We start from the raw sequence: 19,244 nt of genomic DNA, 5'->3' as shown, positions 1-19,244 counted from the left end.
TATTGGAAGATCGGAAGATATTCGATAGGAAGATATCGGAAGGAACAAATTTGTGCTGGCTGGGTCGGCACTCCCAACAAATCGTTCCGCGAGAGATAATCACTGTTTAACAACACTTCACACATTTGCACGCACGAAATCACGTCGCGTCTTGCATTCTCTTGATGAGATACTGCCCAGCCAGCATAAATTCGTTCCTGGAATATCTTCCGATCTTCTTTATAGATTTATATAGTAAAACGCACATTATAGAATTGCATGATTAATGAGGCTACTTTTTCATTGAGGTATGTAGTCATGTAGTATCTCTGAAATATTAATTTAACATGTAATTTTCTATGTTTATTAATCTAGGTTACTGCTAATGTATGCACTGCTATTATCATGTTTGTACAATTAAAAAATGTTATAATTATACGAATTAATAAAAAATATTAAAAAATAATTCACAATATAAATATAGATTTAAATTAAAATATAATTTTAGTTATGTAAGATATATGACTCGCCGTTAAGTTGTACTACTTAAACAGTAGTATAGTACTCAGAATATGTCGAGTGGCAAGACTTATGGTGCTGTCACACGGGACGGAACGTATACGCAATGCGAAATTGGTGAAACGTAGCCTGTCCAATAGCAAGTATTCCGTCATATGTGGTCTGCTGAAATGTGTCCCCTTATGTCACATGGAGCAGAAATCGCGGAAGCGCAATTGGCGCTTAGCCAATTACAAGTATATTTCCCATAGATCCTTCTGTTGGATCTATCAGAATAGTCTATATTATTGGCAGGTGCCAATTACGCTTCCGTGATTTCCGCTTCATGTGACATTAGGGAAAGGCTTGGATCGTCAAAAGCCAATTATTGAAGTTAAGTGAAAACACTCACACACCTGTCAAATACTTATCAAAAAGTCAAAATATAAATATTCAGTTAAATATAATCATGGAGTATAGTATAAAATCAAAAGACATATTCATTATTATTTGCAGATTATTGAAATCATTAAAAAAAACTATGTGCACAGTGAGAAAACAGGTGATACGCCGCAAGATTGCAAAATTGTATGCATTATACAAAATTGCACAAAAAAAGGAATACTTTCCAAAACAACGTACATGTTGGGTGCATCCTATATTTAGTGTTGAAAGAAGACTTGAGCAAGGAGCAAGTGAGAAACCTTGTGAAGGAAATGTTGACCAAAGACAGAAAAATATGAAGATTATTTTAGAGTTTCACCTGAAATATTTGAGGCATTGTTAACATTAATCAACCCACATATCACTAAAGAATATTGTATTTGCGAGCTAATTTCACCTGAGACTCTACTTCAAATTACATTGCGCTATTTAGCATCTGGAGATAGCATGAAATCTTTATCATGTCTTTAGAATTGCACACAACACAATCTCAAATATAATACCCGAAGTTTGTAGCAATTTGGAATTGTCTGAAAGATTCTGTTTCTCAAGGATAATAAAGAGAGTTGGAAATCTGTAGCCGACGAATTTCAGCAATTATGGAACTTTCCAAATTGTATAGGGGTCTTTGATGGAAAGCATATTCAAATCCAGGTACAATATATTTATATCTCTTAAATTATATATCAAAGTTTTATCTTCATTTTACTCGAGATATACTTCACGTGGGTTGAGTTATTCTTGCATAACTATGACTGCTTGATCTGAACGCAGCAGTGACACATAACTGCTATATTTACCATTATACCTTACGTAAAGTCGTATTCCACGGACTTGACAATGTTTTATTCATTATATATTTTCAGTGACGTGTATGTCGCTTATACTGACGCAAGTAGTTTCATACGACTCGATCTGTTACCTGTGTCGTACTCGTAATAGGAAATGAAATGCACGAAGGACAAGCGCATCGGGATCATATTGGGGAGAGAAAACAAGCGACGCAATTAATAAGGTCTTTTTAATAACAGACGAACAACTAAGAGCAATTGTACCCAAAACTTACAAACGTACCGATTTGTTCCGCGCTTATTCATCGCGCATTTGAATTTTAGCCTCTCCAAGGCCTCGATCTGCGTAACTTCGCGAATAGAGAAAGAGACACACATGCAGAGTCGGCGACGGCCGACGCACGGAAGGGACATACGTGCTTCTCCTCATTTCCCTATTTGCGTTTATCTCGCGCACTTTCATTAAGTTAGAGAGCCCCTCCTCTAGAGTCTCATTAGCTATGCACCAGAAATGTATCTAGCGCGGGTGAATGCTACCGACACCGCGGCGTCGTCAAAGTGTGACGAAACGCGCGCGAACCACGTTCAGTTAGTCTTAGCCTGCTCCACTTGCTGCTTTGTACTCGAAAGGTTCAATGTCTCCGGGTTTCTCTTTGCGTCGTCTTGAATCGCGCTCATCGCGTTTCTTTTCTCCTTATTGTCGGCGGACGTCGACTGCGCTTTTGCCGCTTGCTCGTCCTCCTCGTCGTCGTCGTCGTCCACTAAGTCGTCCATCGACCCTTTGCTCTCGTACAACGCTGGGTACTGCGACATGCACGTCTGCATCGTCTTAAACGCCTCGTAGCAATCGGAGCCTTTCGGTTCCGCACTGGAGAAATGGAAACAAGAAAAAGCTTCGCGGAACTCCAGACCACAGGGCCCAGTCGCCATGCCACCTAAACACGGACAGTTCCAATTGATCTCGCCATTGGACAGCACCAGGAGCGAATTTGGTTCTGGTGGTGGCAGGTCGATATTACTGGGATTCGCATGGTCCTCCTTGGACGCGAAGATTATAGTGTCCTTGCCTTCCTTGTGAATTGATGGCATGGTAATCTCGATAGGCGTGTCCTTTTTTAATAATGCACAAATTTAATTCAGTGTTGGTACGTTCTACTGTCAGCAGTGAACGACAGTAAGTTTGGTGACACTCGATGAACTGTATACAGGCACGTTTGGCCTTCGTACTTGGTAGCAACAGTCAGAGCAGCTCTCAATCTTACACAGTTATCAGATGAGCAACGCAAAATAAATCTTCCTGTTGCTGGGGTGAACTTCAGAATATCTATTGTACTTTTAGTTCCTTCCTCACCAAATAGTTGACGTACAGCTTGAAGAATGTTCTTCTTCAAATATACAAGAGTCACTTCAGACTCCTGTGGCAATTCTCTGTAAAGAAGGATTCTAAATTAATAATAGTTATAAATGTGTCATATATATATTTCATATTTCTAGTCACATATATCACATAAATTTTATCATATTCCTAATTATACACAAGTTACTGTTTATACGATGTTAATGTTTCTTTTTGTCTATTGAGTGTTATTTATAGCGACATATACTTGTAAAGATAAGGTATCACAACCTTATACCTTTACACAAAGTCTACTTTTCAATATATTATAAATACTGCATATAATATACATGCTCAGGGCTTTCTTTCTAGAAAAAAGAATGCTGAAACTCATAAGAGAAGAATGAAGGAGAAACACACTGGATTCTTTGAAATAATATTATTTTTATGCATTATAGGCTTACATCAATTTGAAAGCAATTTTCAAGTTTTGTATGTCTTTAATTTAAAAAATTATACTCATAAATTTCCACAAATCTTTTTAAAATTTTAACGTTTGCACGTTTGCATGAAGAGGTTCCGGCGCATACCGCTAGATAGAAAGCCCTATACATGATACAAGTGCTATACGAATAACTACAATTTTCACAAAACTGAAAAGCTTATAAGTCTTACAACTCGAATGGAGTACTGAACATTCGCGACTGTAGCAAGAAGTATAGGGTACAAATTTACGATCTACTTTATAGCGATAGTTGTCACATTACAAACAAACATCTCTTTTTTACGACAGAAAGTTACATCATTCGCGAGATAATTCAGCGCTCAGCGATAAATCAGCACACACGTGTAAGTCATATGTATAAGGTTATGTTCCACGGCGAGAGAACGCTTACAGTAAACGCGTGATTACGTGAAATTTGGAATGTACTAACAGCGAAACGTCTAAATAATGCATTTTGCGTGGAAGCACTGGCTCATGACTCACATTGATCTTACGTATCGAACGGAAGATCTTCCGGGACATTCACGTTAATCTTACGCGACCGCTCGGCGGCGTTTGATTCATACCTTCACGTGCCTTCGCGACAACAGCGACGCCAATACTAAAGACCCTTCAAGAGAGATTGAATAAAGCTGGCGGCCGCCAATACGTGAACTTGTAAGAAGTGTGTGGTCTGTACTTTTTCACTGCACTGCTGCACTAGTGCAATAAGTAGAGTGAGACGAGTATATTTTTTCTCACTCTAACTTATGTTGGCGCTGCCATTTTGTGAGCAAAAGTCACGTGCACCAATCACGCGGAATCCCGTTATGTCCAGTCTCTACTCAAGGATCTCTAGCCAATACTAGAGACTCTCAGTCCGCGTTCCATGTTACGCATATGCGCGCATTTATCTATAGTTTATGTTATGTATACTGTAGGAAATGCGCGCTTCATGCGCAACTCGGAACGCATCCTCAAACAGAGACTGGCCATTGAGGGAGTCTCCACGTGATTATCCTTTAAAATGTATAATGTAAGTTCTTGAAAATATTACATATAGTCAATAACAATTACACGTTATGTAATGTCGAAAGAAATAAAAACCAATTAGTCTTGAGATATTATTATTCAGGTAATATAATAAATAATTAGTTAAAAAAAATATATATTATATAAATATATAAGGTAATTTTAATAAATAGAGATTACTTGTATTGTTGTTATAAGTTTTATTTAAAGGTATATAGATGTGTGCAAGTGTAATAGTTGTTAATTGTTCATTTTATGTTACGTGATGTTAAATTTTGTAATTAAAATGATAAAATATCATGTTACTTATATGTCAATTGACATACAATTACATACAATTGACGTTGCAGGGAGCCGATTCTTGACGGTATGCAAATGAGATACGCATGCGAAAATCTACAATATATGTGACGTGAACTATATATTTTCGTATGCGTATCTTATTCGCATACCGTCAAGAATCGAACCCCAGATCGATATACACGCACACATTTAATAGTCATGCGCTCATTCAGCAGTATACAAATTCATCGCCGCCATTTTTCGGGCCAATGGCCAGTCTCTATTTGAGAATCTCTAGCCAATATTAGAGTCACTCTAATCAGAGTTTGGCCGCCACAACGCGCGGTTTCGTCAAGATCCTACGAGAAAGAGAGATATATTTTCAATCTCTTTCTTTATCTATCTTTCCTTAACCTAACCTAACCTACTGCCATAAGCATACTGTGATTGGATACTGTGAAATTTGACGAAACATAGCGGACCAATCAGAAGGTTCTATCTTATGACCAAACTCTGATTATAGGATCTCTAGCCAATACTGTCTTGCAGCGTCAACAATGGGTGCATCCAGTATTATACCGAGCGTTTGCTGAGCGCTCAGTGAGTTCTTGGATCTGATTGGCTTATACTTCTAGATGTTGATGAAACCTAATATACTCTAAAAAAATATACACCAACCAGATCCAAGAGTTCAGCGAGCGGTTGTAATACTGAATGCATCCAATAAGTCTATTAGTTTTCGAAAAACTACTGAACCGATGCAATAAGTTAGAATAAAACAAATATAACTTTTCTTTCATTCTAACTTACCGCACTAACGCGCACTAGTTCAAAAGTTCTCTGCAAACAAAGCTAATCTCTCGCAATATCATTCCAATCTTCAATGATATTTTTTTATAAATACCGTTGTCAGTATACGCGCCCGTATCGTTCGTAATGCTCACGCACTTCTTTGCTCACGTACGGATGTTTTTTTTTAAATCCTGTATTCTACATTGACAAAAGTGTGAAATATAGGCAAGGCTTGCCTCTGCATTATCTAGCAATTCTCTTTCTCTTTTTTTCTTTCCTCGCATTTCCCTCCAGTTTCAGACATACAGTTGTGTGAAGCAAATATAAACAAAAAATCGAACGAAGTTCAAGGATGTATATCTACATAACAAGAGCTCATTTGATTTTTCATTTGGACGGATACCTGCACAGCTGTTGAACACCGCCCAAACAACATACATTCCTCAAGAAGGACGCTTGAAAAAATAAAACGTCCCTTTGACGTCCTTAGAATGAAAAATAAAGCAAAGTCTCCGTAAGAGGAAACATGCATACGAATACTCAGTCACGATGCGCGTTCGACACGGTCTCATAAAAATTGGACGCGCTTCGGGGGCGTGTAAACCCGCCATTAGCCCGGCCCTGCGATCGACCACGCGACTACCGATTGCCATGACGGGCGCTGCGGCGCCGCCAAAGGGGAGCGCTTGTCAAGGGTCCCGCAGGAACTCTGCTTTCAGTCGCAGCTCGGCTGTCCGTGCGAGACGATCGAGCCGCGTTCACTTGCATTGCGTTGCACTTCGCACGTATACACGGACATAGACATACACGCTCGCTCGCTCGCTCGCTCGTTCGTTCGCTCACTCGCTCGCTCTCTTCGCGCACTCACACACAGCACGCCCGCACGAACGCACTCGCGCACGTACGTACATACACAGATACGTACGTACCGTACTATACGCGCATACACGCGAGGGAGACGTGCCCATCGTACACATTCATACGTACACACATACACACATACGTACGTAAGAGCGAGACGGATCGGCAAACGCGTGCGGGGGTGGTATCGTGTCGCGACATCAAAGAGACGGTTCACGCGGTTTTTTCACGTATATACAGGGTGCGCGTATTCGTGTACGTGCGCGAACGAAACGGAGAGGATCGAGGTTCGAGACGGAACGAGGACCCATGCGTGCGATATAGACGCCGCGCGACGGCGGTATACACACATACTCGCCTCCCTCTCACACAGCGCGCGAGCGAGCCGACTAAACGCTACTACGCCCAAGTCAGTCGGACGTCGGCTCGGGCCCGACGACATCCTGACGGCATCGTCGCTCCTATCGCACGACGTTCCCACGGGTTCGGCCGCGCCACGGACGGCCTCGCGAGAAGCTGACACTCGCGGGGGGGATCCCGAGCGGCCATCAACGGCGACCGGGTTGCGACCCGGGCCCTCGAGCAGCTCGTGACAGTGAAGTGAAGCACGCGTGAGAGACGGCCGAACAGCGGAGGAGGAGGGACGAGGAAGACATCAGTCAGTGAGGCGGACCGAGTGAGAGAACGAGGGAGATATATAGAAGGAAGGAAAGGGAGAGATAGAGAGAGAGAGAAAGAACGACAGAGAGAGAGAGAGAGAGAAAGAGAGAAGGTAGGGGAGCAAGGAAGGAGGCTGCAGGACGGGTGGTCCTGACAGCGAGCGGTGACGAGAGAAGACCGACCGTCCTGAACGAGCGAGCAAACGCCGGGGACTAATCGAGACCCCCGTATATTAATTGGCACACTAGAGCGAGCTTTTTGCTCGAAAAAGAAATCAAAAGAAAAGCATACAATCGTGTAACGCTCGCCGCGAGCGCGCTGGACTTCTCTCGAGAGCTTTCCCTTGGTGTTGGATATACCCCCTTGGTCCAACCCTCGGGCTAAGGCTATATACCCTACCGCGCGGCGAGATGAACACCCTTCTCCTCCGGCTCGTTCGACAGTGCATGAGTCTAGTCGGGGAGTATCGTAGTGGCCGTCACTGACCACACTGGCAACACTCCTTCATCGTCATCGTCATCATCATCGCTTTCATCGTCATCATCATCACCGGCAGCGTGTGTGCTGTGCGTTCCTTCAGGAAGGAAGTCTCTCTTCATGCCGAGTAGCGAATAGTCACGCTTGGAGGATATCGCGGGGCAACATCGGGGTACCGAGCGAGACGCGGACGACGACGGGCGGCAGCGAATCGTCGCCGACGAGAATCATCGCGATCGTCCCGCATCATGAGGGCCTAGCGTTCGACATCGTGGGTCATCGTGGGTCGTCAGCGTCGGGCGTGCAAGGTAGGACGGCGGCGCGCCGGCGGAAGCCTGGATAGTAGGAGGAGGAGGCACCCGACAACATGGCCGCCGCCTGCTACGAGAAGGAAGTGGTGGTAGGCGCCGTCATGCACGGACACGGACATCATCATCATCACCACCACCACCATCATCATCATCACCATCATCACGGTGGTGGACTAGGAACGTCGTCCAGCGACGCGACCGGTCAGACGGTCCTGCCAGCGGCGTCCACCGGCCTCGACGACGCCGCCGCGACCACCGCCGTCGCCGTCGTCGCTTCTGCCGGCAACACGTCGGCGGCGAACAACGGCGTCAACGTCAACAACGTCGTGAACGCGAACACGACGGCGACCGCCACCGCGGCCGCAGCTGCAGCCGCCGCCGCGACTGCCGCCGCCGCGGCCGCTGCTGTGGCGGTCACTACCTACAAGGACTACAAGGACTACTCGCAGCCGCTTCACGTGGACTGCAGCGTCGAGTACGAGCTGCCGAGCCAGGCGAAGCCGCCGCCCGGCGGCGGCGAGCCCCTCCTCATGATCCATCCGTGCTACTATCGACGCGCCGAGCGCGAGAGGAGAAGCCCCTTCGTCAATAATCTGCCGCCGCCAGCTGCGCCGGCGACCGCATCCATGTCCGCGTCTCGCAGAAGCGGCAGAAGGAGTGCCGCGACCGCTGGTGCCGCCGCCGTGACGGTCGCTACCGCAACGGTCGCGGTTGCGGTCGCCTCGTCGACGACAGCCGCCGCGAACGTGTTACCGTCGAGCAACAACCTCGTGTCCTCCAACGTGCCCACCTCCACCGTGTCGCCAACGACGTCCGTCGCGTCGTCCTCAGTCACCGCGGCGGTGGTGGCGACTGCGGATTCTGGTAGCAGTCTCATATCTACCAGCGGCCAGATGTCCGTCGCTATGGCGGCCTCGTATCGCGCGGCGCTCAACGTCGCGGCCACGTTGTCTCAGCAGCAGCAACAGCAGCAGCAGCAGCAGTCTCAGCGGCGGCATCATCCCCAGCAGCAGCAGCAGCAGCAGCAGCAGCAGCAACAACAGCAGCAGCCGGCTCATCATCATCATCACCATCACCACAGGAATCACAGTCACGCTCATCAGCAGCATCACAGCCAACAATCGCAGCAACAACGATCCGTGACACCAACGGCTTCCGGTACCGACCTCATCTCTGCCGACGAGAAGGCAGTCATATCAGGTATTTATCAACATTACTTCCGCGCCATGCGCGCCCACAATCATCAGCACCGCCAGCAGCAACAGCAGCAGCAGCAACAACAGCAACAGCAGCAGCAGCAACATCGTACTACTCATCAGCTTCATCATCAACCTCACCAAAGCGACCGAAGTTCCTCTTCTTCGTCGGCCACGTCGCCGACGTCTGCGTCGATCTCCGGTATCTTACGGCAAACCTATCAGCAGGCGTACAGCGGCGCGGCCACGAGCTCGAGCTCGTCCAATAGCCATCATCGCGGGGCTGCCACGGCGGTCTCGGCGGTCGCCCATCATCCTTACAGGCGGCCGTCGGCGACGTTGTTGTCGCGGGCAGCCTCGCATATCGGCCAGCAGGCTTCCTCCTCGTTGTCCTCCACCTCCTCCTCCTCCTCCTCTTCGTCCATTTTCGGTGCTTCCAACGGCGTAACCGCCACCGGCGTCTCCAGTGTCTACGCCAGCACGTTACACAGAACCTCCTTGCACGCTCTCCAGGCGGCCGGCTTCTACGAGACGCCGGGTTATCACGCCCTCCTGCCCCAAAGTTAGACGACAGCGGGGAGCTCAGGCGGTTTCGCGATTCCGGTGTTCGCGGTGTTAGGCGTCTACGCGTGAACGATAATCGCACAACATCTGCGACTATCGCGACCGCGGTTGTGCTGTTGTGAACGTCCGACGAGAGGAACGTGTCTGTGCGCTGCTTCTATTTCCCGCCCGGTCGATGCCCGACTCTCGACCGACTCGCGACCACCTCTCAGGGGCTGCTTCCGTGTCTCTCCCGTCTCCCTCGGTTCATTATCAAACGCTTAACAGAAATCGATAAAATTCAATAAGGGAGCAGGCCGGAGTCGGGGCGCGGTCGCTGAAATCGCCGCGTGTCGGTCGAGCGGTCGAACGACGAGTTACTGATTCTCTCGGTCGGGTCTGTTATCTCGTAAGGCGCGGTGCCTAATGGCACCGAGGGGTATATTTGGCAGAGTGACGACTGTCGTTGAGTGACGGCCGGGCTCTGACTAATTAGAGCCAGCGAAATGATACGTCGGTCGAGGCGCTACTTGTTTGTCGACGGTGGTCTGCGCCGAACGCGCTCTCGACGTTTCCCATCCACGTGTGTAGACCGCGAAGCTGAAGCATCACTTTGCGCGTGGCTCACATAGAGAGCGCATGATCAGTGTAGACGCTGCTCATATAACGACCGTGTTTCCAATTCTTCCCTTCGCTTTCCTTCACTTTACGAGCCGCGTTCGTTGGAGACCGTTTAATCGACAAGACGATTCATTGATTTCGGTAATTATCTCATGCCTCGAACATATATGCCTTGCGATATATGATCCTTCCGTAACATAAAGCTCGTATCGATATCACGGAAAGTTCCGCGATAATCTTTCCTGTCCTGCCCCCGTCGTGTTGACATTTCTACTTGTACGATTCGTCAGTTGACGCAAACATCGCGTAGACGACACGTGCGGCAAGCACGTAGTGCATCTAGTTAACGGAAATCGAACGGGAATGGTCTACGCGTAGAAACGCGGGACAAAGGACGAGCTTTTCGATCTGACAGACCTCTGAAGAATCGGATGTATCAAGAGATAGGTGGTAGTACCGCGACACCAAGTACATAAAACAGATACGTGTCGTATTCACGGCACATGAAATGCTCTCTCGTCTAGACGATTCGAGACTTTGTTCGACTCCTTTCTGACTCGAACTCCTTACTCGGGCCTATGACCTCAACCATGTCTGAAACATGTGTGTGATTTTACACGCGGTCCTCTTTCATCTTCGACATACTCGTTCCGTTCACGATGCCACATGTGAAGCGACGATTCGCGGACACTCTACGCGTAGACGACACGTGAACACCTCCAGCACCACAGTTGGAGTTTCGCTGAGCGTCTGACCGCTCGTTCTTCCTCGCGAACGCGAAACTGCGAGAACGAAAACGCGCATTCGTGACGACGACGACGACGACGACGACGACGACGACGCCGACGACGAACTTCGAGCAAGGTTGTCGTCATCGTAAATGGCGGACGCCTCCTTCCCCGAGACGCGCCGCTATATCGGATTATGATCCAGGGCGGTGCTGCTCGCCTCGGTGTGAATCCACCTTAATCCGAACGCGGAGAGAACCCGCGCCGCGCTCTCTCGCCCCGTTCCGCGCGACTTATCATCTCGATCGTTAAAAGTGCATGCGGGTGGGTCTATAGCGCGCATAGTCGGCATAGGGTACATCTGTCTCCTCCCCGCGCGCACGTACGGGGTGTCTCGGAAGCACGGCGAGGGGCCTCATTTTGACGGAGGTTCGATTTCCATGAGTTAATTTACGTACCGCCCAGCCTGGAATCGTTAATTCTTCCTTTACGCGTGTGCTCCACGAGGTACCTGGCATAACCGCTGGCACATACTTCTTTACGCCACCTCCCGCTAAAGAAACATTTAGGATAACTGCAGTTTACGTTAAATTACGGCAATCTCTCGCGGCTCCACGTCAAGTCTATCTCGATATCGCGTTTCGTTCCGACTGATTCCATCAATCAATTCTTTTTATACACTAATACTACTCGATACGAATATGCGTGACTATGAATGTGTCGGTGCGATAGTTGGATGCTGAAGAAAGTATGTGTAAATATAAATTACACTCATAAGTAAACACACACATAAACCACACTCACGTGACTGTCACAGAGTAACTGAATTTCTACGGATCGAGTGAACAGAAAACGTCGTGACTCAGAACTGCAAGAGTTAAGAAACAACTTCCAATTCAATCTTCGATTGGATCGATCATTTCTAACCATACATTTGTCATTATAGAACGTCTTATCGTGCACTATTTGGTTATGTATTTTTTATATATTATGTATATATTGTTTTTTTATGTATATTATTTTTGTTTGTAAATTTTGTTACAAGTACATAGAAGAGAAGAAAGAATAAAAACAAAATTATGTTTTTGCCAAATGTGAAATGTCACTTGCAAAAGCAAGCCTCAAGTCTCAAGGATAACATTCCTGTTAAAATCTTCCAAATTTCCAACGTCCACTTGAAAGTGGTTAAACGCTTCGTAATGTATTTGCCGAAACCTGATTCCTCAAAGTCATCTAAGCTACAACCGTTCGTGACTCAGGAAAGGCGAGGAGAGACTACGTCTCTCTCTCTCTCTCTCTCTCTCTCTCTCTCTCTCTCTCTCTCTCCCCTCACGTTCTGCTCCTCTCTCTATTTGGCTCTTCCAGCACTCGCGATTCGAAGAAGTCTTGAGTTGCGAGACACCCTGTATACCGTCGCCGACAACGATCGTACGTGCCGTGTTCGTTGTTGACGGTGAGCGGGTGGCCGGACGGACGGACGGGCACCGAATAAACACACGTCGTGCTCACACACGTACGCGTTATACGCATACACACAGCGTACACACTACGCGGCGGACCTGACGGATGGACGGAGGGAAGAGGGACAGTTGAAATGGTCGTCGCTCGTACACGTCAGGCGTGTTTCCATCCACCTGCAATGAGCGCGACTCAGGTAGAGAAAGAGAGAAAGAGAAAAAAAAGAAGGAGAAATCCGTTTGCTTAGGGCCGCATTAGCATCTACGTTCTGGCGGAGTTTTCGGGCCCCTCGAGAACCCGAAGACGTCGTCCCTCCACCTCTCCTCCGTTCCCCTTCGCGACTCGTCCATTATTCAGTATGCTTGGAACGATAGAGGACGTCGCCGGTATTTTTGAAGGATGGACAGTACGCTCGGTTTTCAGGGTTCCCCGATACCGTAGAACCGCGGAACCACCCCAGGTTGGACCCCGTCTCGCGCTGTAGTTCACGAGTAGTCGTTGATGACGGTGTCGTCATCCGGAGGGTTCTTTGTAGGTAGCCCGGAGGAGAAGAGAGGTACATGAGTTTCTTTCATCCCGAGACATGAACGTACGCGCTTCAGCTGCACCGATTCTCTCGTGTCCAACCAAGTCGCGCGCCAAGTAGAACCTTAGGTTGGTCTTGTCAATTTCTCTTTCGGACTCTCGTACGCGCATCTTTGGTCCCACGGATCCTCGGTTACGCGTGTCCCCGAAGCCGCAAGTCTCTGTATCCGCAGTTGTGCGAAGCCGCAGACTTTTAGGTTCGTATACAGGATGTCTGAGGAGTGTCGAATGTCCGTACGACCGCAGAAGAACCAAAAGACAAACTGGAAGTGAGCGGAAGAGAGCGCGCGCGAAGCGAAGCGACGCTTTTCACATTTGTCAAGCGCATCGTAAATCTTCTCGTAAATGACACCCGATTCCTTCTCTCCGATAAGGGTAAATCATTTCCGAGATACAGTGCATTCAGCTCTTCTATATTTCTTTCCAGGTTCCCGGCATCCCTATCCCGGTATCTTTGCGTGAATCGTGAGAACGATCGAAATTGGAGGGATAAAGAATTTCGTAGATAGGAGGGTGTAAATTCGTAACACCTACATCTTCGATCGTTTCCTCTTAAGATTATCGCCGCTGTCATTTATCATCTGTTATTACTTTCCTTTCTCTCTGACCTCGGATGCGAAAACAAACGTTTGTCTAGATATCGTGAAATTTTTCGTCAAGACTCTCCTTTTAAACAAAGAGAGAAGAAAAAAAAGAGATAAGATGCCTTTCGAAACCTTTCAAATTCCTCGCCTCCATTATTCAGCAGTTCTAGCCGAATGAACGGCGACGCGATGCGACGAGACACCATGTCGATCGCGGCAGCGAAAATCGATACCGTGATGACGCGATCGACGCCAAATGATAAGCATCGTTCGTCTTGCCGGCGACGTCGCCGTGATAGCAACCCGTGCCGGACTGGAATTTCACCTCGCCGTAGAAAGTCCTTCTTGCTCGGTCCTTCTTCCTTTTCGCTGAATTCCCCAATTTCTTTCTGTTTCCTCCTTTTTTCACAGTGGTTTGAATATTGGCAAGACAACAAGATAACAATGCATTCTGATTTACCGGTCGGATATCCTAAGGGAGAATCGTAAAAAAACTCTTGCGAAGAGAGAGAAGGAGAGAGAGAGAGAGGGGAGGATATCGTAAGCAAGAGTTACAGCAGATGTATCTAGTTTATTGCGAGATACAAATAGTTAAACATTTCGCGTTCCCTTGCTAGCTCCGCTAGGGTTAATTATTCGCGTTCTGAAATTATCCCACTTCTCCCGCGGGAAAGATATAATCCGAGGCTTAACCCTAGCAGAACCGAATCCTGACGTGTAACACGGCGAGCCGAGGGTGGGTCATTTATCGTCGAAAATTCGGGGAGTTGGTCCGCGCGAGAACCGCGATTCGACTTTGAATTAGTTGAACAATCTGTCCTCGAAATTAAAATCGATGGCTGCGCAGCTCTCTGTTTAACGAAACTCACGTAACGAGCTTTAACAACGCATCGGTCTTACGTGCGAGTTTAAGAGTCGCGCAATTAGCGCTCATTATCGTCAATCGACTTCGGGCGACGAGAGCATGAGAAACAGGGCGGAGGGCCATTTCTGGAGCGGCTTTCGAAGGTCGTCGTCGTCGTCGTCGTCGTCGAGTAAGAGTGACGATTCCTCCCCGGAAAGAGCGATATTCGCACGAGCGATCGCGCGCGAAGGAGGACGAGATTGTCGCGACGCAATTAACGATGGACGACAGCGATGCAAAAACGATGTGTTTGCTGGAGATCACGAGATACTATCCCGCGGTGCTTAAGCAACAATTAAAAGCTCGTTACTCACGTCGGTCTATTAATTATTCGCGATGCCGGTCGGGCGGATCGCGCACGCGAATGCGAGATCGGAAGCTACCCCTACTTGGAGCAACGTTCAAGATGATTGAACAAGCTGTCACGAGCTGTGGCAGCTCGCTGCGTCGGCATTACAGCACGATGCAACGTAATGCACTTCCAAAATGATAATCACAATCCAGACTAGAAATTTGTGCTATAATCCTGATCAGGTTGATCCCCAGTCAGTTACCAAGTCTGTATGAGATAATGTTACTAAGGATTACTAATAATTAGAACATTATTAATAATTAATATCCGAGATCTTTAACATTAGAACCAGCGACAATTAATGACCTATTCCTATCAGAGCGATTAAAATATGACAGAGTTTTGAAAAAACACACGATGGAAAAAAGTACTTTGTTACTGTTTTGGTTCCAAGCCAATTAGGAATACAAGATACACCGTTGTAACGTTGAGTGATTTTTATAAGAAATTACAAACTTATTTTTACTGTCTTAAACTAGTAGTATTAAACTAACCTATCTAACATACCTAACGTTAGTATTAAACGAACCAGATAACAAATTAGGAACAATCTGTGATCAGAATTATGGAGTAAATTTCTGGTCAAGACTATGATCGTAAATTTGTTTGCGGGAAGAAACCTTTTTACACAATGAACAATTATTATATAAAACAATGAAGCGCAACATTGTGAGGAACAGAAATGAAAAGAAGAAGGTATAAGAAGAATGTGCCAGGAGGAAAAAGATAGAAAATGATTATGTAGTCCCTTTGGTTTATTGTTCATCTGGACGACGGTGTTTTCTAATTATAAATATGCCCCTTTTTCGGACACCTCGCTGAAACATAATATCCTCGCTTGTATTCATCCTCGTCCTAGATCACTCAAAGCGACGGGGTGTAGCTCTATGCCCGGACCATCGTTGTTTGTTCGTCGCTTAACGCCGTAACAGGTTTCCAACCTGGAGGACTCTCGAGCCGTTCGCTCCACCGTCACTAAAATCTACTGTACTCGAGTACCCAGCGTTGGCCGCACGCTAAACGACTTAACACGCGGCCGACAATCATCTTAACAACGGGCGAGCACCGAACTCTGCGCCGCGCGTTTTTCCCGCCGTCGTCCTCATCGTCCTCCTCGCCCGTCGCACAAAGAGACTCGCTGATTTACGAGAGCAAGGCTGTAGCAAGCGCTTTTAGATACGGCTAAAACTTTCACCTGCTCCATTCCGACCGGCGTTGCTTAATGAGGCAATTTCCGAGATTCGGGAATTTCCCTAATGTGGTGCCACGTGTGTGCGCGCGCGCGCGCGCGCGCGCGCGCGCTTCCGCCAGAACGAGCGAGTCGTTTCTGTAATGTCTGTGACAAGGTGCGTTTTCGTGCACTCACAATCGCTATGGGTTAGGCAGCGAACATCAAACCGTATCACCGTCCCACATCTATCATTAAACGTATGACGTGAATACGGGCCTTTGAGTCCGGGGTGGACCCCGCTGGATCCCTGCGGGCCCAACCGCCGCCGCCGCCCCCCCTTCCCCAATGGCGTAACTAGGTGACTGTGCAGTCGCTTCCTTTCCACACATGCGCACACGAACACATAGGTTACGTACACGCGCGTTCCTTTAATAAGCGTGAGCGGTACAAATTCGTTATGAATAAAAAGCTACGGTCGTAGAAAATTAACGGACGTTGCACATAGACCGACGTTGATGAATTCGCTAAATTCTGGCACTCTGCTCGCGCTGCGGTCCATCCTACCCCTCTGTCTCTCCCCCTTCACTCCCGCATCAGCCGCTTCAACCCTTACATCCTAGCTCTTTTTTTGCGGCTCTCGCATCGCGGTCGCGTACAGGAAATGGAAACGGCGGCTGTGTGTCGCGTCATCGTGGTCACTCTGTCTCTTTCTCTCTCTGTTTCTCTGTCTCTCTATCTCTGTTTCTCTGCCTATATCCCGTTTTTCCCTCACTATCCGTCGTACCACGGTATATCCTCTCTTCTCTCATTCTCTCTCTTTCTCTCTCTTCCTCTCTCTCTCTCTCCCCTTCTCTGTTTCTCCTCCCTCCACCCTCCGTCTCGCGTTCTCGGCGTGGTGTATCTCTAGAAACCCGAGCGACGTCCAAGCCGGCTTGGGTTTCGTCTTTTTTTGTCCCGCGCCCTTTTCAAAGCGCGCGCTCAAGGAGAAACGGACGGGGGACCGTATTTCGTTCGTTACACGGTAACGATCGATCAACGTGACCACACGACCGCACCGAGCCGCAGCGAGCGAACGAGCAAGCCGCGGCTGAGCCGTGGCGAAGCGGGTCGAGAGGCAGGAACCGGCGGCGGCGGCGGCGGCGGCGGCGGTGGAGACCCCGTCGAGGGGCAGAGAGGCGGGTCGAGATGGGGATCGGTGGCGAGGCCCTTCTTCCCTCTCGAGGACCGCACGAATTTTCGAAATATTTCAACGAAATATCGACATCGCAGTCGTCGTCGCCGCCCCTGTCTCACAAAAATTTCGTGCGTCAATTTCGGTCTAAGAATGTGTGTGTACACACATGTATACATACATACATACATACTTTATACACACACACACACACACACACACATATATATATATATATATATATATATATCGCTCTCGATCCAGACGAAATACAAAAGCGGGGCAACATTCTTCATTTCACGGGCAGAGCGACTTAATGGTTCTCGGAAAAACGCCATTCGCGGCAGCCACGGCCGAAAAGCGGGCTTATTTAATCGTCCGGGCGTATATTTCAAAAAGTCATTAGCACTCGCGCGTTTCGCAGAAAGAAGGGCCGTCGGATTTAACCGCGTCCCGTGCCGTAATTTCCCTCGCGCCCGCCCTCCGCGTTCCGGCTGTGAAAAATGTGCGCTGCACGGATCCCGCGAGAATGAGAGAGAAAGAGAACCGACGAGGCATTTTCGGGCACAAAGGACGAAGGGTAGGACGAAGGGTAATTCGCGATCGGCAGCTCCATATAAAAGCTGGCTCGCGCAGGGGAGACGAGAGCGCGGGGAAGTCTGCTGGGAAAATCGCAATTTTTATCTACCGAAGACGCATCGGTTCCTGAATCGTTTACTTTCAAAGGTACCAACCCCTCCTCGATATTTTTCCGCTCGCCACTTGACACGTCCGCGGCCTTCATTTCTGATTACGGCGACATTCGCATTCCGCCGATGCTGAGCAATTTTTGCCCGGACCGTCTAGACGTGCCTTCACCTTTACGCGCATCGGAGCTGCCCGGAAAAAAATTTGCGGCGGCGGCGGCGGCGCGGAATTTCCGGGGGAACGAGCTCGGTTTTATCTATCGCGCGAATTATTGACGGGATGTGAGGGAAGAGCGGCGCCGGGATATATACAGGGTGTCCGGAATGAGCGCGTGAATGATAGCGAACGACGTAGAGAACTGCTTCGTTTATATGCTGATTATAATCTTACACGATTCGTGGATCATTTTGGGAAGCCAAACACTCAATAATTCTATATTTTCTTCTGTTTTGTGAAAGGAAAAAACACTGAAGGAAAAATACTGAAGGCTTTGACACGTTCAGAAAACATTCTGAGCAGAAAATATAGACCTTAAATAACGAGAAAAAATTGTATTCTTTTACTTACACATGGAGAAAACAGTGATTCAACAACTGTCCGGAAATGACCAATGAATCACATACATGAAGGGTTAATCGACACCCCAATAGTATATTTCTACGAGAACGATTCGATGGTCGCTCTTCTGCTCGAAAAAGAGGTGATAGTGGTCGCGCCTTCGTTCGCCGGCAGATTCGTCGTTATCCCGCGGCGCGAGTAATTCGTCCCGTTTTCACGGGAAAAGCCGCGGGAAAGTCCCCAAGAAAACAGTCGCGATCGCCGTCTGAGATGTTCGACCGGAGCAATTTCCGGGACGGTCGTTCTGACCGCGCTATTTCTCGATATTGCCGATATTCGAGAAAGTCGAGGAACGTTTCTTCTCTTTTTTACGCAACGATTCTACTGGTCCTGTCTTGATGTTCGTTTTATTACGAGCCTCAGTATCCCTTCGAAACACAGCTCGGTCGCATATAGCGGGTGTGTCCGAGGGAACCGTTAACTTCGACGCGAAATATTACTCTTCATCCTGCTGCCCTCCGTCCTTACGACCCCTACGACTTTACGAATCTTGTTCATAAGCGTCCCTTCCCCCTCGTGATCCTGACGTATATTTTCCAGAGAGATCAGGAGGAGCATACGCAAATACTCGAGACACTTTCGTCCAGAACGTTTCGCATTTTCTGTATTATCGCACGGAAACACGCTCAAAAAATCGTTCAATGCGTTCTCGTGCCCTCTGCTCCCTCCCCCCCCCCCC

General features: G+C 47.9%; 3 protein-coding genes across 7 annotated transcripts in view; 1 reads left to right on the top strand and 2 right to left on the bottom strand.

Moving 5' to 3' along the window:
- Positions 1–1,280: 1,280 nt before the first annotated feature.
- On the bottom strand, positions 1,281–2,839 carry LOC116842622 (mitochondrial intermembrane space import and assembly protein 40-B). The gene has a single exon (XM_032812067.1). It carries the CDS (start codon positions 2,799–2,801, stop codon positions 2,298–2,300), a length of 504 nt encoding a protein of 167 aa, XP_032667958.1. The 5' UTR covers positions 2,802–2,839; the 3' UTR covers positions 1,281–2,297.
- The window catches only part of LOC116842623, a 46,129-nt gene continuing 29,695 nt past the window's right edge, over positions 2,811–19,244 (bottom strand). For 2 of the 5 annotated variants that reach the window (XM_032812069.1, XM_032812068.1), the window contains one exon: positions 2,811–3,140. In XM_032812069.1, coding sequence (XP_032667960.1) covers positions 2,849–3,140 — 292 coding nt within the window. In that variant the 3' untranslated portion in view covers positions 2,811–2,848. Of the gene's footprint in view, positions 3,141–3,983; positions 4,361–19,244 lie in introns of those variants that run through there. The other 3 variants (XM_032812070.1, XR_004377750.1, XR_004377751.1) reach the window with 3 other exon arrangements.
- Positions 6,368–12,128, top strand: LOC116842617 (centrosomal and chromosomal factor-like). Its single transcript, XM_032812054.1, has one exon. The coding sequence runs from the start codon at positions 8,004–8,006 to the stop codon at positions 9,708–9,710; it is 1,707 nt and encodes a 568-aa protein (XP_032667945.1). The 5' UTR covers positions 6,368–8,003; the 3' UTR covers positions 9,711–12,128.

Source organism: Odontomachus brunneus, unplaced genomic scaffold, assembly GCF_010583005.1.
Source record: "Odontomachus brunneus isolate Ranch 3 - 2012 unplaced genomic scaffold, Obru_v1 Obru_scaffold_026, whole genome shotgun sequence".
NCBI lineage: Eukaryota > Metazoa > Arthropoda > Insecta > Hymenoptera > Formicidae > Odontomachus > Odontomachus brunneus.
Note: the sequence above shows the minus strand (reverse complement) of the source record. Positions and strands in the feature narration are given on the sequence as shown.

Bases quoted from the DNA above. Each gene is read 5' to 3' on its own strand.
- LOC116842622 (XM_032812067.1), bottom strand. From the start codon at position 2,801: ATGCCATCAATTCACAAGGAAGGCAAGGACACTATAATCTTCGCGTCC.
- LOC116842617 (XM_032812054.1), top strand. From the start codon at position 8,004: ATGGCCGCCGCCTGCTACGAGAAGGAAGTGGTGGTAGGCGCCGTCATG.